Genomic DNA, 21,678 nt, shown 5'->3' on the forward strand with positions numbered 1-21,678 from the left:
TCCAAATTGAGCCCAAATAGTAAGTAAAGAAACCTAGTTTTACCTGAACCTAGAAGAAAATACTGAATATACTTTATTCTGCAGAAACATCCACTGGGGATGATCCACTGTAGAACAAACAAAAAACCCTACTCCATGTAGTAACTCCTCTGAGAAGATCAGGCATCTTTTCAGCTTAATTCAGCGGGTTTTCAACTAAAAGAATTTAAATTGGCTTATCAACCTCCTCTATAATGTCGATTTGGCACGACTCTGCCACCCCAAGTTACCAAAAAATAGAGTTCCACGGTCACAGGTGTCATCTTTGAACACTGCTCCCATAACATTTCAAGGAAAGCGAGATTCAGAAAAGTTTTGAAGTTGATAGTGCATAAAGAATGCGTTTCTTTTTTGTATATGCAAAGGCACTCGGTGATTCTCCAAGAAAAAGAAAGGGCTTAACAAACAATATGTCTAATTAAACTGACCTTTTGCAGTCTTCTAGTTTTTCTTAAGCCCCCATTGTGCTTATTCTTTTGTTCATTAAAAGCTTTGCAAGAGCCAGCAGTTACATCAGACTCTGAAACTTCATCACCTAGAAACCAAGTGTATTATAAATTTAGAAACTTGAAATGAAAAATGCAAACTTGTGAAATGAAACCGCCATTAATTATTTTATCACAGCATGTAGAGCTACGAACAATTAAGATACCTAAGGTAGTAATTTGCAGCAGTTGTTTTTCCATTGTATTTCAGTTACGGAAAAAAAGAATGATATTCAAGCATCTCACTTCATCTTTCAGTATCAGATCTTGTAAATAAACTAGTTGTAGAACTCCCAATTTCCAATATTTTGAAAACTTATATTAGCCACACGTAGAGAATCAGCTAAATTGCTTTCTATTTATTACAAAATTTGCAGTTTCTCTAAAAACAGAGTTGTTTTGAGAGTTTGAAGCAGTAGTGGGTAGATTTTTCTTTTCTTATTAAAATGTCAATGCTTTCAGTACACACTGCGTTTATCTCAAATGACCCGAAGGTCTGAAACATGTTTTCAAACAACACTTTGCAAGCAAATTTAGCAAGCTGTTAGCAGGCAAGGATTGCATGTGTATGCAGTACACCAGTGTAATTATTTAGAAAAAGGCACCATCTATAATGCTGTACTCTAATTTGTCTGCCAAAGAACGGTACTTCACCACCCGTTTTGTGAATTAACATATATTTAATTCTTCAAAGCTGTCAGGATGACTTTTACAAGCACTAAATAATAAATTTTTGACTAATTTGAGAAATTAGGTTGCTTGCATAAGGTGAAAAATTTTGACCTATCTTTCGATCAATGAAGTTTTAATTACTGAAAATTTAAGTAGATAATTTTCCCCAAATTTAATTCAATGGAGTCTATTTTAGGACATTTGTAAATTTTTCATTTCAAATAAATGCATGAGACCAGTTAAAAGTTTAATAATTAGTGGCTTAAAAATAAAAAGTGGCCTAAATTCAGCTTCTCCCAAATAATCTTCTTCTGATTATTTTTGGAAAATACTGAAAGGTACTATCTGTATTTACTAGTCTGACTGCATATAAAACTAAGAATAATTTGTTCTTCCTGTCAGCTACCTGAACTATTAATCCTTGAGATGATAGAACAACCACCAAAAAAATTACAGCACAGCAAATGACAAAAGTTTTCCATTACTGATTACTTATTTTAAAATTATAACTCTTAAACTAGTCAAAATTTTATCTCTTCTTCACACTAAAGTTGCAAGTTTCACCCTAATTTACACAGTAGTACTGTAATTTTTGTGTAACACAAGTAAACCTAGCTTTGAGGTACAATCATTAACTTAAATCCAGTATTTAAAGACAAAGTGTCATTTAACAAAGGGAGAAATAATTACTTAACTACATTGGTTTTATTTGGTATTGCATGAAGGCCCATCATCTTCAATCACAGAGCAAGACTGTGCAAAAGAGCAGAAAAGATTTTGCCATACAATAAAAAAAGCTAAGAAATTTAAATTTAATTGTTTTTACTTGGAAAAGTTCTTTTTAAGCATCCATTTTGAAGCTTAAAAAAACCAAAACCACCACAGGACTGCAAAGGATGTCAGGAGAACATCAACTCCATTGCTTTACCCCAAGCAGATGGGGGTAAAGCAAAGTATGTCTGTTCATTTCCAGTAAGTCAGTACAGTCATTGTAAAAGGATGATCTACTGTTTTGGGTTTTTCTGAAGGAGTGGCTTGGCAGGGGCAGTAAGAAGCAGTGGAATATTCCTTGTGCCACTCATGGCCTGAACGCTGAAGCTCTGCAGCTCTTGTCCCACTTGCAATTAAAGTCTCAAGAGGTGTATGCTCGGACCTCTTCCCAGTTAGGGTTCACTCTCATCGGTTCCTCAGATTTACAGGAAAGCAGAAACAGGGGACGATGTCCATCATCTCTGATTATCAAATTGGGGATCTTATGCATTACATAAATAAAGACTACTCTTTGCAATCCAGTTCCTACTTCTCTCATGACTATGAGGACTTCTCAAGCACTTGCCAGCTTTTTCATCCTGTAGGTCTCAAGCTTCACTAATATCTGCTTTTCCCCACAATTGATTCTTTTAAAGCAGTTGCTCAGTCACAAGTAAGGAGATTTCATCTTTAGTAGCTTTTCCTAGGGTATTTCGGATAAAGTCAACAGAACTTTTTGAAGAAATTCCATCCACTGTTAGTTATCCCTAAATTTAGCTCAAATATGGAGGTAACTCACGCCACTGTGGTCCATTAGATCCTCTAAATTATCTTCTAAAACACTGCTTAATGACCAGTATCAATCAACAATTCTGATAGCCCTCTGAAGTATTATAACAAATTAGAGTGACTTTAATTTGCAATTTAAGCTTCTACTCATTCACAATCATTTATCATCAGTGAGAAGTTTTGAACAAGAATACTATCTTCAAAATTCCATTTAGTATTTCCTTTGAGTTAAAAGGCAAAATAATGATTAGGCACTGTAAGTTAGTTTTGTTCAATCAAATTAATCATGTCTATCTAATAAAAATTTTGTCCATAGTATAGTGTTCTACGTTAAGATTATCATAATGAAGTGTCACTGAAATTAAGCTATATCATATCTACTATTTTGTACTTATCCACAGTTACTCACCCCAGTGATGAAGAAAGTAAGTTTGAATTTGTCATGATTAGTAATCCTTCAGGTACATATGGACAGAATACTTAATAACTTCTGTTGTTATTATTAGTGTATTTATTATTCCAGCATGGGCAAATACCAAGTTTTTGCTATTCAGAACACAACCTCCTCAAGTATTCTAAAGCTTCTGTGTCCACCAGGTTTTCAACGAGAACCTGATAATGCTTTAGCACAATTTTACCTAGTTTGTTATGCGTTCTAGGACAAGTGTCATCAGGCTTTGTAAATTTCACTACATCAAAATAATCCTCAATCTCTTCCTCTGTTCAGAAAAACATGTCCTTTTTTGTTCAAATTATTAGTTACAATTAACCTTTTTGTGAAGATAAACAAAGCAAGGAAGAAACAGGGTTTTTTTAATCCCTTATTTGTTTTTTAAAAGGACATAATATAATATCAACAGAAGACATCATACAGTATTTTTAGTGAACTTTTCTTCTTCCAAAACTGACCAAAAAAAAAGCACATAAAATCTAACGAAGTTTTCACACGTGTGTTTTTAAAGAGATACACAGTATTTAAGCAGTATTAAGCACCTACTACCACAGGTAAAACTCATTCATCTAAATGAAACATAATTATTTTTCCACCAAGTAACAGAATATTCCAGATGCCCCATCTTAACATTGAACTTCATCAGTTACACTACAATGGGTCTTAGTTTATGTCTTTTGGCCAAATGAGACAATATTTGCCTCCCACATTCACCGTAAGTATCTAAAATTCACTTAGCTAAGCCTTAATTTATTTTTAAGACTGGAAATAATGCTGAGTTCAAATTTCTAAATGATTTTATGAAAATAAAAGCTTAGAAGAGCGTACTCTTGCATTCATTGCCCAATATTATTTATTGTTGTAGCTCTCAGACAAAAAGTCATTGGAATTCATCAAATCTGAGCAAGTATTTGCATTCTAAACCATGTGGTTCATGTGGCAACTTACCCTACTATCAGTCCTACTAAAAAAATTTATAAGCAGATGGACTAGATTTCAAAGTAAAGCAATTTACAACATGAATGACAAAGAAGTTCTTAGACCTTCCTAGTAACATCGATCAGTAATTTTTTTACAAAAGATGGTATTATTTCATTTCCACAACCTTATATTCCTGATAGAGAAAAGCCACCATTTTCCTCACTTTGCTGAAAACTTACGCACTGACACACAAAGCCCAGTTATTGATTACAGAGCACTAACATTTATCAGGTATGGCTGGTTTAATCAGAATGACAGAAAATGTATTTCATTTCCAGAAACAAAGCTGAGAAAGAATAAGTGAATCTGAATAGGAAAGCATCTTTTAATATTTTTATAAAGCCTAATTAATTTCAACTCTTGTATCTGTGACACTTCTGTACTTGATTTATGACTTGGAGTTAGACGAAAATAAGTAGCCATGTTTATGCCTGTGCTGTTCAGCAGAACAACTGGGAAGCCTTGAGTGTACCCTACAAAGGAAATTGATGTTTGCTACAATATCAGCATTAGGACTTGAAAAGTTAATTTCAGATTAGCCTGCATATTACACTGCTACTTTAAAATCAAAGGTTCCAAGTAGTCTATGGGAAGAAAGCTCATCAAATCTTACTTCTTGTCATTAAAGACACTGGGTAAGAATGCCACTGACCCAAAAACACAAGGGAAAAAATGGTCAAGAAAAATGTTTGATATTTAAAATATATACAGATATAATTAAATTTTATATTGATATTTGATTACTCCTAACTGTACACATGTGATGAGCAAAAAGAATTCTTTAGCTTTTAAAAATAATATACCATATTTGCCAGTTTTCAAATCAGGTATCACATACAGAAAACCAGAGCATTTTACTATTTATTTACTAATTAACAGAGGATAACAAATAACTTACACTCAAACAAACAAAAGGAAATATTAAACCTATATTTAATAAAAATCAATTATTCCATCATACAATGTCACAGCAGTTAAAACAGGACTTTCATTTCTTTCCACAGAACCTGCATTATTAGGGAAAATACAACTCCTCTTTCATTACTGTCTCCTTCCAGTTTTAAGTGAGCTCATTCGAGCTATGAAACTTGAGGTTCTACTTGAAGACACAACAGATGCACAAAAAAGAATACATTATACTTGGGAAAATGCCCACCACTGGTAAATCACAAATACTATTAAAATCACTAGAAACACATAGAAGTTCCTAATAAAAAAGAATAAAAAGTATAAATAGTGGAGAACTTTTGTTTGCTGAATACCATTCCTTTTTTCTCTCCTCCAAAATCTGTTATCTTATACAAGTTGTCCAGCGAGAAAATAAAAGCATAACATGCTACAACATTGATCATGATTTAATCATTAGAATTTAAAAATTAGAATTAATTCTAAAATTAACTGGCACACATAAGTTTAAAAGTAGTAAACATTTTCTCCTTCCCTATTTGTTTTCATGTTTGTTTAATGAAAAATAGACTGATATTGGCATTAAGAAATACATAATTTAAGAATCATCTACTAGTTCTTTTAGTTCCTATGCACTCATTTATTTTACTCAAAAATAAAGTCAGTACTGCAGCATTCTCTTCCTTTGGTATAATTCTGAAATATTTTTTCTTGGGAATGGCAGTTCATTTTGCAATTTAGTTGCATGAGTATATCTAATGTAGTATTATATCTTTTAATTTTCCAGCTCTATGTAGCTACTTACCAGTAGTAAGAGTACAGTAATTCACATTGGTTCTGTAGGATTTTTCATGAGCATTCTGAAACAGCCTATTCACATCACCAGAATCTACAGTTTCTGCAGTGTCAGCTTTTTCACCATCTGACACACAATTTAATGGCTCATTTCCAGGATGTTCAGATGGTTTGAAGTTTGACATTACTGGAACAACATTTGCTGGAATAGACCTTTTCCTACTTTTTCTGGAAGTATTATGTGGCTTACAGAAATTCACATCAAGCGAGTCCAAGCTTGCAGAAGGGTTTTTGCAAGAAACTTCAGGAGAATTCTGTGATAGCTTTGGTATTCGTACCTCTACTTCATTTTCATTCAAATTAGATGATGAAAAGAAGTCTTCATAAGAAGCTTCTTCAGCGGAAAAAGTCTTGCTATATGTAGTAATTGCTTGCAAGAACTCTTTAGACCCTGATGTGTCCAGTTCTGAGGTAGCCAGCTTCAAACTGGGTAGTGCTTGTAGTTTCTTCCTCTTCTTGTCTCCAAGAACACAATCATTTCTGTCAATAGGGAAGCTTCTATCCAATAAACGTGTATTTAAGTGTTCACTATTCATAGGTGAATTAGAGAGATCATCAATCATAGCAGGACCAGTACTTAACTTGACTATTTTTTTGGAAGGAGTAACATGACCCACGCCCTTGATTTGGCGAAGAGAACTTTCATTTGCAACTGAAGTAGTCATGCTATTTTCATCCTTCTGATTTTTCTTTGGAAACTTTTCTAGATCTTTCTTTTCTGAAGACAATTTATTATCCAAAGCATGCCGCAAAATTTGTTCCCGTCTTAAGCTTCTTCTGCCATGTTGTTTTGGTGTTAAGCTCTTCTGCTCATAGCTCTGTGAAGGAGAATTCACTGATGCGCTCATGGATACATGAATATCAGTCCCAGTATCACAGGTGTGTTTTACTACCTCTGTTTTCTGTCTCTTTAATTTATCAGTTCCCCAAAGATTATCATAACTTGAGTTCAAACAGTCTTCCATTTGCTCTCCTGCAACATATGAAAAGTTGCAATGTAAATATATTCAACAAAACAGAAAAAGTACCAATTTCTTAGCAAGATACGTATGAAATTATTCAAAGAAGAAAAGAAGGATTTGGCCACTTCTCTGGATATAATATGGCAATTCATCAAAAGCTAAACAGAAAATGGATTACAAACAAAGAATGTTCTACGTTGACAAGAAGCTACAATAGTTTTAGCTATTGTATCTTCTTGTGTGGTAATTAGCACCCATAGGACCCGTTCTGCTTTTTTGAAACAAAGCAGCAGAGCAATTCCCTTTTACATTTACGGAGAAAAGCAGCAAGGTTTTCCATTGACAAAGCTACCTATAGCGTACCAGAAACTCAATAATCATTTTTACTACCACAGCATTACCACCACCTTGTAGTTTTTTGCAGTTAAAATGAAATCGAATACATCATCACACTACCATACCCCATACATCAACACAATGTATTAAAAATAATCACAGTGTGGAAAAATTACATTATTTCTTGTAGCTATTCTTATGAGACAATTTTAGGGGTGGTGATACACAGAATCTATTCATAACTCTTCACGATGAATTCATCTGAAACAGGCTAGGATCTGATTATTCAGAATACATTTTTTAAATCCTGTTGTTCTACAATCCCATTATTGCAATAGATGCTTTTGTTTAAATACACGTTGAGTGCACAGTTGCAGCAATACTCCTTCTGTAAGCACTCCTGTAGACTTCAGGGGAAGTCTTGATGTTGTTTGCTTACAAAATATAAATAGCGTTTTTAAATATGTTTTTAAATATATGGTGTAGCTAGAATTAAGAAAAATGAAATATAAGGAGATGAAAGGAGAAGTTTCATGTTACATGACTGGACTCCCATATTGACAATTGGGAGTCTTAACTTTAACCCTCAAATTAAACTGGATTCTTGAACTTTTTTTACCATTATTACCCAAGACACTCTCATGCATCTTGCAAGCACAAACAAAAGTCAATAATCTCTGTCAATAATCTTCTCCCTTGCATCCTGCTACTATGCCAAAACACAGGAACAAACCCCTAGCTTTGAGAGAAGAACCCCAAAAACAAACCACTTGAATTCATCTGCAACCATAAAACATTTTAAAAGCTGATTTACTTTTACTCTTGTTATTTCTTCAATCCCTAATACTTAAGCTGGAAAACACATTACGTTTCCTTTTAAATTTAAGTTTTTTGATCGAAAATTTGAAAGACATTTCAGTTTCTGGGGCCTCTCTCTCATTCAGTTCTCTTTTTTGCTTTCCACATCAGACTGTCTACCGTGCACTCTGTATTTTATAGAAGATCACTGTAGGAGCAGAGAAGATGGACACCATGCCATTGGTGGGGAATGGTTTGAGGAAAGAGGTGGAGGTGAAGAACGCAACACAGCAGTAAGGAACAGCATCTACCCAACATGATTCCTCATGCTCCATTTTCCTTGAATTCTTACTTCCACATACTTTGCCAGTTCAGAAAAACTAAAATAATTCAGCCTTAAATATAAATGACAGAGCAAATGCATAAAGTTCCCATTTCAGAATACCGTACTTTCCAAAATAACATATACAGGCCATGTATTATTTTAATTTCTGTAATATAAAAAGTTGTGTTAGTTACCTGGTAACAATGAAGCTTCTGAATTAGGTGAGACGCAAGTAGACAGCGGGCTGCATCCTGGTGAACTACTTGGAGGTATTTCAGACATCTGTGAAGCTAGGAATTTGTAAATAATAAACTAGTTAGCCCTCTTTGCAAACATACAAATTTCCACACCATTTATTCATATTTCAAAACACCTCAATTGTAAGAGACAACTCATTGCTTTGCCAATTAACTATAACCATATAAATAATTATAGACCACTCAATAGCATCTCAAATTTATATACTAACAAAAAAGCTATTAGCTATCCTACAGTTTTAAGCAATTTTTTTTCTAGATAACCCAGCACCACATTTTTCTGAAACTAAAGAATGATGGCAAACCATTTAGAAAATATTATAGACCTTCCTAAGCCAGTTGAGGCATTTTACTAAAGAATCTGTCAATTCTGTATTTAGCAGCGAAGCCTTGATATAGCAGAAATGCTTTTCAAAATGTTTGAAGGTATTAAAACCTTAAAACTCAAAGGGAAAACAAATACAAGCCATGCTAAAATAAGTGAGATTTAAATTTTCATCCATGTATCACCAGCTTTACTTTCCTCCCACAATTATTTTTGAAATTATAAACTGACAGTCTAGTTGACATAGACTTCTTAAAACTTCAAACACTACAGATGCCCTCCCCCTCAAAAGATAATCCACATTTTAACAGTTTTTATAATAACTGGCAAAACCTAATGACTTAGGCTTCAATATTTTCACAGTAAGGTAACGAAAACACACAAAAAAATATTTGAAAACAGCAATCTAGATTCAAATTGCAGATCCTGGTGAATTAAAATCAACTAGATTTATTCAATTAGGTCATTCGAATTCATTTATTTTTTTAAATCCTGTTCTTCAGTACCCAGACAGATGTCTCATCAATTTTGGATTCCTTTTTAAACTGTTGGCCAGGGAGTAACAACATTACAATCTTCGTCAAGTTTAGCAATCACATTAAAATTTAACAGGAGATAAGATTTAGAGAGTTGCTGCAAAGTTTCACCAAGTTGCGATAATATCAATTTACATGTTTAGATAGTCTAGCTTAAATATTTGTCTTCTTGAGTAGTCTAATAGTTAAGAGATTCCTTTTTGCAATCACTGTCTTCTATGACTTCCTGTGCCTTTAAACAGAAAGAAACTAAAAGCTAAAGCATTCACACCTACTCGACACACAGGAAAAAGTGAGGATATGCACTCAAGTAAGGTATGAAAAAGATTCTGAAGGCCAGAGCAAGACAAGAGCATCAAAAATGCAGCAGTAAAGATTGTGGTAATTTGTGCACATTCATGGATAAATAAAATTTAACTTACCAGTAAGGGAAAGATTTTCTCTTTTTTCCTTCATGTCCTTTATTCTCCTTTCCATTGCACTGTGTTGATCTTTTATCTTACTAACAGGGCTGTATCCAAGGGAACCATTGTCTTCAAATAGTAAAACTGGTACATCAGCTTCTAGACAAAGAAATTCCATTTATACATTAATATTTACATGTTACAATAGCTTCAGATGAAGTTTCTTTTTTTTTCCTCAAAAAAACTTGAAACCTAACATCACTACAGATGCCTTAATACCATAAACTTGCAAAGAACTCTGTAAAAAGTAAGTCAACTTTATTTCTACAGTGAAATGCATAAAGGTTAAAAAAAAAACCAAAAACAAAAAAACAGAAAACAAAAAAAAACCCCACAAAACAAAAAACCAGAAAACAAAAAAACCCCCACAAAACAGAAAACCAAATCCCATCAGGTGCTTTAAAGAAAAAAATTAGGATATTTGAACCTTAGTCCAAAGCAGGTCTTACCAGCATTAATTGCTGTCTTTTGTACAGCTAATTCTTTGGCCATCTGGTCCAGCCTTCTCTGAAGCTTTCTATCATTTTCTGGAGTTTTTTCAACAAAGTCTTTTGGCTGCATACATTTGTGCTACAAGACACACAAAACTATTAATTATATGATATAAACCTGCCAGAATTAACTACCCTTTGCCTACTACTTTATCACAGTATTTTTTATTATCAGTGTTCATGCTACTTATTATCACCTCCTTGAGACTCACAGATAATCATAGAAGTTAACATTTTTCAAAGTGAACTTTAATATGAGATAAGAAAGAACCTAACAGATTTTTTTAGGTTAGCTTTAGTAAAAAGGAAACCAAGTCACTATCTTTTCTTTCTTGCTTGTAGCAAAGCTAAGGCTTGAAATATTATTTTTTTAAATACCAGAATTTTAGGGTTTAGGTGCAACTCAGTGAAACATAAGCCACATGGCAGTCACTTTTTTTGATTAGTTAATATTTATTGTCATTTTACTTTAAATCTTCATTCCTTTATTTACCAGTATAAAAACTCTGCTTTTATTACCCTTTCTTGAGATAAGATGTCACATCATCACCTCTATAGCTTACCTTTAAAAACCTAAGTACAGTTTACAGAATGTTCTGAAAATAAACAATTCAAACGCCTGAGGTGAGGAAGTCAGGTTCAAACTTTAAAGTTTACTACTCTAGGCCTATTTAAAAAAAGTAAAAATCACACACTCACTTTTTTGTTCAGTAGTGGTAATCCTACATTAGTGTCTGCTGCAGGAAATAAGGATTCATCGACATGTTCTCCCGTTTCTCGACACCTGTATAATAAATTAGAGCAGGTTTGGTGTTTTATTTTGGTTTTTGTTCTTTTTTTGTTTGCTTGTTTTAAGAATGAGAATCTTTCATAATGTAATTATCTACTGTAATGCTAAAAAAATAATCTATATATTACACACCACATATAGGACACAATACCATTTTTTTGTCCTAATGACGACCTCTAAATTGCTGTTCTGCAAGTCAAAGATTCCCACTCTCATGGTATTTTCCACACATTCAAAAATCACCGTATAAAGTACATCTGGCCAGATCCTTATGAATCTTAAACCTTGCCCTGACTTTTGTGAGGACTGTAGGCTTTCATTTTTCTCTAGATAATGAGCTTAAGGTTAACTTGGTTACTGGGATGACAGTAAACTGCCAACCACAATCTAGAGAATGTTGTGGTAGGGCAGGGGGAGGAAATTCTTCTATTGGGACAAATGAGGAAGGAGGCTTCATTTGATCCTGACTTTTACATCTTACCCCTTAGTCTCAATCTTCTGCCTTCTCTTTGTATATGCAATGCTAAAAATAGCTCCTTATCGAGGAGCAATCTATATTTATGCAAACCTTTTTTTCAATTACAAAACAAAAAATCCAACTGATACCTTACCTCTAGTCCTTCCTGTCTTTTCATTTCAAAGACTGTCTTGAGAACAGTGGGACTAATCTTGTCTTGGAATATGATACAATCTACTGTATTTGTGAAAACTAAGGATGATGTTGAGACAAGAATTTGGTTATTAATACACAAATTAAATTTCTTTTGATCAAAGATAGGTAAATATAGTTTTATTCTCAAACAATAAATAATAAAACCAATTATGGGAGAGCATGGAACCTTAATAGGCTACAGTAGAATTCCGTATGGAACCTTAATAGGCTACAGTAGAATTCCCCCAGAAGTCATTCAAAACTGTGATTGTAGTGACACCTAGTGATCTAACTGATACAAAATTTCTATCTGTAGAATTATAATCTTGGTTTTGAATAAAGAAAAGTGCCAAGCCACTCTACGTATTTGTCAAACTAACTGGGTTTAGAGGTCTCTGGAGCATCAAACAGAGATGATATTTAACATGGTGGAACTTCAGTGGCTGTTATTAAATGCTGGATACTAATCCCCATGGATGCAGACTACATTAAAATTTACATTGATTCTGAGAAGCTAAATGAAGAAAATTTGATGATTAAATATAAGAATTTTTTACTTTGTAGACTGAATGTAAATGCTTTATCTATCTTATTTGTAACATGAGTGAGTGACTATAGTAAGAATATACAGGTAAAGTTTCCCAATTATGGGTTTGATTTGGAAGTATTAAGTGTTCTTACTTTGAACACAGATTGCAGCAATTCTATCTTATGTAGGTTTCTTTTTGTTGTTGGGTTTTGACTTTTTTTTAGGCTGCTCATTGAGTTGAAATAGCACTATAATATTATTTTTCAGTGATCCCAAAGCTGTCACTCATTTTGCATGTTACAACATTCCATATATAACTATGACAAAAGTGCTGTCATTCCACTACATGAGGTTTTATGTTCTATTCCACTTAAATTTTTATTACTGATGAGGGGACAATGCTATGAGAACATTTACTGTAAGTCCCAAAAATCTTAATTTTCCCCTCACACAATGTGATGATCATCTACTTTCTGGTATACTTGAGGACTTATGCTTTAAATAGTCTCCTTGACACCAGCAAAAATTTTATTCCCTTCACTGTCTTAACTTCTTAACAGAACTTTTTCTATTTTAAGTAGACTCCTTTTAAATTTGAGCACTGTCACAGAATTTCTTGGGTTTTGGTGTTCCAGCATGAACACTGATTTTATACTGTGTCCCTACTTACAAGGAGGTTCTCTGAAATAATTTGAAGGACCATCCACAAACCAATTAAGACCAAACAATAACTAAAATACTTGTGCTGCACTCCAACAGGAGTGTCACAATGCCCAATCTACACTAGAAATCTGCCCCTTACTTACTGATAAGAAATACTTATCAGTATTTCTGATCATTCTGAGAACATTCCACTGGCTACTGAATGGAGCAGCTGGTTAATCAAGCCGTCTTTTTTTAGTAACACTAAAACGTCAACTTATACAAACTCTGCATTATTTGCTTACACAGTTACCAGGTTCAAACTAAACTTCCATTCATACATGACCACTATTTTACCGGCACATACTATTCAGTCCTTCCTGTTTACATTGTCCCAGGGTTCAATAGACTGTCTTCTGCCTACCAGACCTCTGAGATACTGATATATTAGGTATATAATTTAAAGTCAGACAGTCCAGCTCCTTCATCTTAATATAAAAAATTTTAGCACATATGTTAGTACAGACTCAAGGTAATTTTGTATTGCCTGTGCCTCATTTGAATAACCCTATGACTAGTGAGACTATTCATTACTATCTCTTATAAAAGCTTTTACTGCTCCTGACCTATACCTTGCTCAAGGATATGGTATTCCTATGAATTCTGCCTACACTATGCATCAATCTAAGTTGCATGTTCTTGTGTACCTTTTGGCCTTAGCTTTCAACTAAAAGGCAGAAGAAAAACATTACGGAGAAGTTCAATCATAATTCACAGCTTGGGTTCTCCTCCGCATTAAAATACACCTCTCTATTTCAGATAATTCCTCCAGGTCCAACAAAATGCATCTTTGAAGCCGTAGACCAAGACCTTGCCTTGTCCAGAGCATGATATGAGGAACGCTCTTTCCTACCAAAGAGCTTAAGATCTCCTTCCAGATCCCTTCTCTTGTCTTTTCCTTTGTTGCTGGTATCCAGGAACAGTTAAAGTTTCTGGAGGCTTTTACACATGGATCTTAAAGCTCCATGCTGTCCCCTACAGTATCACATATCCAGCTCTCTCTCTGTCTGAGCTTTCTACAGCATTCATCCACTCAGTACCTTTCAGAATTGCAGAGGAGACTGCTCTAGAGAGAGACAGTATTTCTCTCATTCTTCTTCCATTGCAGATGCTACTCACTTGGACTTTTCTGGGACCCTTTTTACTACAGCATCTTCGAGTCCACAAACACTACCTGTGACTAAGTTTTCCACATTTCCTCAGCCCTCTGAAGAGCATATTCCGTTTTATAACCAAAGATTCCTACTGAAATGACCATCGTTCTAACACACTCAGATAGCCCCAGGTCCCAGAAAGATATATCCACATACATAAAATTTTGCATCACCCTCATTTTTGAGAGCTTAAGGTATTTCTTCCTCGCTGGGTTGCGCAGTTGTAACTTCTATATCCACCATTCTTAAAAAAAAATAATCCTGCTTCTGCAGAACTGCATGAATTTCTTTTTTTGGCTAACAGATTTGCATCACAGGTTTCACGGTTGTACTGGCCTACATTTATAAGGCTGCAAAGCTCAGTTTTGCTCCCACTTCTCTATTTTTCTTTTTTTTTTTTTTCCTTTTTGCACTTAGCAGACTGTTGTTTCTCCATACATATTACAATTGGTACAGGAAAGGGCCTCTTTACTTGACTTATATTCTAATTTTCATCATCACAGCAACCTATCAGAGTGTTTGAGGATAACACATGCATATTCTTAAACACTGTGTCGTTACACTCCATCTGAAAGCTAAGTTAGGCCTCACAACCACTTTGTAAATTCAGAGAAGCAGCTATGGACTAGCAAATTCTCATGGAGAGGCTGCACAGCTGAAATTTGATATTTTTATGATTTTTTTTTTTTTTTAAATTTAACTTTATCCATATGGTAGTTGAGAATCTTAAACCAGTACTGTTCTGAACCTGTCAAATGTATTAAAAGCCAAACTACATATGGATCTTTTTCTTTCTTGCTAAGATATATTCTGTCTAGAGGAATTAAGTACAAAAACGGTCCCTGATGAAATGTGCTTTTTCATATGAAAATGGAAGAATTCTATTCAACATAAACATCTGGTTTTCACTGCCTATGCATGCCAGCTGAGAGCAAAGGAGTGGAACACTGAATGGTTAACAAATATACTACAGAACTACTCCAACACATTCATTTTTCAAGAGTCAACATTTCACCTTTTTATGCAAGTAACGTGCTTTATATTAGAAATAATGTTACAGGAAAGTTATCATTTACTCATAGATTTATCACTATTTTAAGTACATTAGAAAAAACAACCAGGTACTACTTCAGTTTTTAAATAAAACAATACTAGAATCCACTATCTCTGGAATGGGCCACATTCATTATATTCACAAGTACTCACTTCTCCACCCAGAGTACAGAAACTATTTTCACACCCATCTTCTGTGCTTTTCTCCATGTAGCCAAATGTCCGTCTTTGAAGACTACATGGGTCACATGCTTGTTCAAGGTTTTTGAAACCTGCAGAAGTACACAGAGAACTCATCTTAAAGTCTGATAATCAGAAAATGCTAATGAAACTAACTAGTGTAGTCCATTTTTAATGGACAAACAATTAGCATAAAAACTTATTCTAAACCTTATGTCAAGGACTCTTTTGATCTTTCCCATCTTTGAAAGAAGCCTCAAGCAATCAATACTCAAGTTTCATTAGTCAAGCCAATGCAATGCATGCCAGAGGGCTAGAGTAGTCTTTTGTTTTCAAACTTCACTGTTACCATTTTTATCTCCCTACTCTAGCTGTATCACCAATCTTAAAACACTTTTATTATCATAGCCCAGTATAACTTCTTATACAACAGACAGTACAAAAAGTAGTCGCCACTATCCAAAGAAATGCCAACTTACATCTTTTATTTAGCAAAGAACTCACAGGTTTAAAGAGTAATCTAATCTCATCCTTTTAAATAATTCTCATCAATAAAGATCACTTTATTTTGAGGGAAGGCTGAACGTACTCCAAACAACAACAACAAAAAAATATTATACGGGAACACTTTAAAAAGTGAAAAATACAGAAAACTTAAATCAGTACAGCTAATATCACATCTGACATTTTCATCGCGTTGTACAATTGATCAAGTTTTCAGTGATCATCCTTTACTGATAACTAGTGATACATTTTTAGTTCTAGATACTCCACTCTTCACAACCAAAGTCTCCTTTTGTGGAGAGTAAACATCCTACATATAAAACTGTTTGGTCAGTTGCTGTGATTGCTGACATGGTGAGATCAATACAATTCATATTTTACAGGAACCTCTTCTCAGAACAGCCAAATGGAAAAAGCTCTAGCTTTCTGCTGGAATCTCAATTGCATCAATTACTGGGCTCCCAACAAGCTGGATGCATATCTGGCTGTAAGAAAACTATTCAACTTTTTCAAAAATTTCTGGTGGCAAGCTGATTTATTAATTCTCAGAAGACAAAACCCCGTGATATTTAACTATCTAGGTATACAATTAATCTTTTTTGGAGTAAGTTATGACTCCAGGAAAAATTACTTACTCGCTTAGGCTAGTATCCAGTTCACAGCCCATGTGCTAACGAGACAGATAAAGTTTTGCCTCCAAATTTTGGAGGAGAACCACTTTATACCTCCCTCTTACCTCTACTGTCTTCTCCCTTACCCTGGATGTCCTCTGTTGCTCAGCTGACCTTAGCTTAAGATGTCTGAATCAACAGCCTAGTGAAAAACTAATTTAGAGGTTTTTTTCCCTGATATGGTGAGCCAAGTCAGTTCACTATCATGTGCTCAGCCCAATAAAAGGGGAGTGCCTGGAACAGTAAAGGGGGAAGATCCCTTCTCCCATACCCAGCTACTTTTTGATCAACTTGAATTCTGAAGCCTTATGCTGTTGTCATATTTTCTGTGAGAAAAATCTAGTATCATCAGATTAGACCTGATAGCACGACAGAACAGTAGAATACCCATTTTGTTCTAAAAGCAAATACAGCTCTCAATAAATAACTTGAGTAGGAAATATTTCTTTTTCTTTTGTGCTGTGCTACCTCAGCTAAGTTCATCCAGAAAGAGAGGCTTTAGGGAGATCAGCAAAATTTCCTAAACTACAGTAAGATACACCTACACATGCTCACTTAAAAAGCACTGGGAGTTCACTCAAGTGTTATTTAGATCATGATGTAGGGCTGCAAAAAACTCCATTAACTGGTGATAATGTGTAAGAAGGCAAGATGCCAGTTTGACTCTGGTCTCTGGCTGAATTTTTACAGCTGGCAATTAAACGTATTTTGCACCTAAACGTCAATTACACTTGATGAGCAAAAAAATCCCTGAGACACAAAGACTCTCAGACGTACTTTTACTAGCACTTTCTGGAGTCAAACCACATTTGTGGGAGAGTGAATGGAAGAATAAAATATCATGGTACTTGGGTTAAAAAGTATTATAGCAACAACAGGGCAGCTGCCTACAACTTAAAGAAAACAAAACAACATAAGGTACATACTTGTAAACCACAGGTATCCAACACTTAGATTTTGTTTGCCCACAGTATGTGGCAAGCCCAATACTTCATAACAAATGTGTGCTATCATATAATATACAAAGAGGTTTACAGATATAGGGAAGCTTTAAATGCATTTCCCATCTGTCACTTGGAAGACTTTTACAGCACATTCATTTATTCTCAGGTCTATGATTATATTCCTTCCTGCACTTTAAGAACTCATACTACAAAGAAATATACATGACAAGCAGAACAAGCAAGCTACTTTGTAATTAAGAGCTTTCCTATTCTATTTATTTCAAAACAGTCCTCTTACTTTTGCTCCCATATCAAGAAGTTGTTGTTCAAAGGTTTTTGAGTAATTTTCTGTTCTGTTAGATGACCAAACTTCTACAAATGCAGAAATACCTGGATCAGAAGACAGAAAACAACAGCTAATGAAATACATATCATGGTAAAACTGGTCAAACTGCATTTCTAGCAAAATAACAAATTTTTACTTTTTGCAATATTGCATTCAGTAGCAAATACAGCTTTTAACATTCATTAGATGTTAGCAGCAGAATGTTATTTTTAGAGTGTTTCTATCCCTTAAATTAGTTGCAATAGAACAAACTTAGAAGTTAGACCAAGTGAAAAGTTTTTTAACTAGTGTCAATTTAAAACACACTACCAGCTTAACAAACAATGCGGTATCTTTACATGTCTGCTTAATCTTGTCATTATTTAATCACTTGTAATCTTCAGGTTAATCAAAAATTTTAAGACAAGTTCACGTAACACAATTTACAGAATATAATGAAATTATTCCTTTCCAAAACCCTCAGAGAACTCTACAGAAATATTACTTAACAATTTCCAATTGACTTGAAATTCCACCTTATTTATACTAAATCACCACAAATTAAGTACTTGTTACGGCCTAATATGTCAGCTACTTTATGTAACTTTTTATATACTGCATTTAAGTAGCTTCCTTTATCAACCAGATTAATAATCTCTTCAAGGAATGAAATCAGTCTTGGTTGAGAAGGTCTTTAAACAAACCAACCCAGATGTATTGACATGGAGGGATAAGCAAATTACACTCATAACACGCCTTCATTAATTTTACTTAGGATGAGCACTGAAGTGACATACAACTCCATTTGCCATGCCAATTTCCCGCTCTGAATGATGAATCAGGAAAGTTCCAGAAGATTGGAGGAATACCAGTTCACCAAAAAGAATTCTACACAAACGGCAGGCCAGACAACTCTCAGGACTCACAAATAAAATTGAAAGCATCAATTTAAAAGGGTCATCCTTGGCCAACATTGCTTAGTTATCTTAGTTACTATGTGTGCCTTTCTGATTCACTATTACGTAGCATCATCTGTCTTCTTTAAATGAAAACCAGAAAGGTTTTAACTAACCCCAACAGTAGAAGTATTTTCATAAAGATTAATGTATTTTTAGAATTGCTAGAAATACTTTTAACATACAAGAGAAATATGGAACATAAAACACCTCCTTAGCCAAAACACAGGGAAAAGTCTCATTATCAGTACTATGACTCAGATAGACCTGGGAACTTAAGTCTACTCCATTGCACTCTTAATTGTCTTCATTCTACTCTTCGACCAGGGCAGCTTTTGCTTTTGAGTTATTTTTCAGAATAGAGCCATCAAGAAAAAAAGCATTGCATTTTGGAAAAAAAAAAAAAAAACAACAAAAAACCCCAAAAATCACAAACACCTTTTTCTTACATCAAATACTTTAGAACCTTCCTAGGTATAATTCTCCTAGTAAAAAAAACAGGTTGGAACATTCCAGTGAAGGCCAAACTAGGAACTTAGAGGAACCTGCAGGAAGATCCAAGGTATATTTTAGCTAATCAAATATACTTTCTCAAAGATGAGACACTTTGCAGTTTTGGTACAGTTGATGGAAAGGAAAATGAAGAAAGGTTTGGGGCTTTTTTAAACTAGAAGAGCTCTGAGGAACCGCTCGGTTCTTGTAGGGAGCAACTTCTGCCAGAAGGTCTCGGAGAAGGCGGTGACAGCAGGGAAGAAGGTCCATCAGAGGGCAACCTAAGGAGCCAGAAGTTCACCCAGATGCACCAGACGGGATGCAGCCGGGACCGACCGGAGCAGGAAGACCGAGGCGGGCACCGATGCGTGGCGGCAGCAGCGCCGTACCGGGAGCCACCCCAAGATGCCGGCGGGGCCCTCCTGGCTTCCAGCCCAGCCCGTCCCAGAGGCCGCACACCCTCTCCGGGCCCGCCGGAGGCCACAACCCGCCTCCCGCCAGGGGCGGCCCGGCCTCACCGCCGGGAGGGCTTCCCACCGGGTTAACCCGCCCCGAGGGCTTGGTCCCAGCCCGGAATGGGCGGTGGAACCCCCCCCCCTCCAACAGAGAGAGGACCCGGCGGGGAAGGAGGAGAGCGGCGACCGCGAACCGGAGCCCCCACAGCGGCCCCTCACCCGCCAGGAAGCACCGGGTAAAGGGCCGCGCTGTAAAACCGGGCCGCGCCGGCCCAGCGGCTCCCCTACAGCCGCGCCGCCGGCCCCGTCGCCCGCACAGCGGACGGGCTGGTACCTGTCAGGACGGGCTCCATTCGCGGCGCGGCACCGAGAGGCGCCGGGACCCGCCACCGTTCAAACCCGCCTCCACGCACCGCCGCCGGGCCTGCGCTCTGCGCGCTGCGCCCCGCCCGCGCCTGCGCCCTCTGCTCCGCCGGCCGCCCGGGAGCCGCGGGGAGAACATGGCGGCGGTGGAGGGGTCTTGGCGGTTGAGGGGGGAGCCTGCGGGCCGGAGGGGCGAGGGACGGCGTTCCGTTGTCGTCGCTGCCCTGGCTGTTGACTGTCTAAAGTCGTTCCGGCGACGTGAAGTCCTCTTTAAGAGATAGGTGTGCTGTGTCCAGCCAGCTCCGGCTGAGCATGGCGCTGAGGGGAGTCCCGGGACAGCAGAATGCTGCTGGAAACAGCATTTCAACTCAGTGTTTTGGAAAGCCGAAGGATAAGTGAATTTTCTGTGTGTATATCCACCATGAGGAGCCCTCAGGGGGCTTTTCTGAAGAGTTTTACTTTGTAGGAAGATGCGTGAGAGAACCAGCGGCCTCTGAACTGGTGGCTCTGAACCTGTGACAGACTTCCTGTCACCTTTGTATTTGCTATGTGAATAAAGTGACCAACTGATCTACTAATACATGTTTTTATGTATTAATTACCCTTTATACTTTCCATCTGTATGTTACACAGCTCTTTGCTGGGCAATAATGAAGTATTTTTACAAAGGTTCTCAACTGTGGCTTCAGGAAAAGACCAGGCTGCCTCTAGTTTCAATGCAGTCTCTGTGAACACGGGGCTGAAGGCAATTCCTGAAGCAGAGGTAGGGCAGAATTAAATATATGATGTCAGAGAGATTCAGTTCTCAGCACTGTCGGAGATAACCGGCCTGGTGGAAGCTCTCTTGTGTATGGGGATATAAAAGTGATAACATCGAAGAGGCAGCATTTGATCTCTGAAACTCTGGCCTCACTGGAATTAATGTAGGTCTTGTCACTGAGTTAGTGTTTCCTTAGATTCCCTACCATTTCTGAATTCGTGATTAGCTTCATGGGTAGAATAAGTACCTGGGAAACATACATACTGAAAGTAGGAAATGAGCAAGCAGATCAATTTCTGTCAAGCATGGGTAAAAGCATCGGTTCAACATCAGACAGACCCCCCAAAATCTCTTCGGATTGGTATGGGATAGTAAACCATCTAATGAGAGACAGCTAAGATAGTACCACCATAAGAAAACAGTGGTACTACCTTTGCCGTATTGATGAAAACTACATGGTTTTGTGAATAGTTTCCAGCAGTGTCAGTGGGATACTTCAGCTCAGTGCACATGACCAAAGCTGACACAAACAAAATGATCCTACAGCCAGTAGTTCTAATAAAAGTAAAATCCAGGGAGGAAGATTTCAGCGTAATTAAAATCCATCAATCTGTACATGTGTGTCCAGGCGTGACACTTAATCTAGGATACAAGACTGAAGAGCTTCAGTAAAAAAAAACACAGGCTGTTTTTGGGCCTTTGAAAAGTAGTGACAGGTGTTATAGA

The 21,678-nt window shown here is 36.4% G+C and overlaps 1 protein-coding gene across 1 annotated transcript in view; it reads right to left on the bottom strand.

The window, feature by feature from the left end:
* Nucleotides 1-20,338, bottom strand: part of MCPH1 (microcephalin 1) — a 128,463-nt gene extending 108,125 nt beyond the window's left edge. The window contains exons 1-9 of the mRNA XM_014948974.1: nucleotides 20,164-20,338; nucleotides 17,900-17,991; nucleotides 15,456-15,574; nucleotides 11,122-11,206; nucleotides 10,381-10,501; nucleotides 9,890-10,030; nucleotides 8,544-8,639; nucleotides 5,879-6,901; nucleotides 468-574 (exon numbers count right to left, since the gene is read on the bottom strand). Coding sequence (XP_014804460.1) covers nucleotides 468-574; nucleotides 5,879-6,901; nucleotides 8,544-8,639; nucleotides 9,890-10,030; nucleotides 10,381-10,501; nucleotides 11,122-11,206; nucleotides 15,456-15,574; nucleotides 17,900-17,991; nucleotides 20,164-20,182 — 1,803 coding nt within the window. The 5' untranslated portion in view covers nucleotides 20,183-20,338. The remainder of the gene's footprint in view (nucleotides 1-467; nucleotides 575-5,878; nucleotides 6,902-8,543; nucleotides 8,640-9,889; nucleotides 10,031-10,380; nucleotides 10,502-11,121; nucleotides 11,207-15,455; nucleotides 15,575-17,899; nucleotides 17,992-20,163) is intronic.
* Nucleotides 20,339-21,678: the final 1,340 nt, after the last annotated feature.

The sequence above is a fragment of the Calidris pugnax genome, unplaced genomic scaffold (genome assembly GCF_001431845.1).
Source record: "Calidris pugnax isolate Ruff unplaced genomic scaffold, ASM143184v1 scaffold141, whole genome shotgun sequence".
Lineage (NCBI taxonomy): Eukaryota > Metazoa > Chordata > Aves > Charadriiformes > Scolopacidae > Calidris > Calidris pugnax.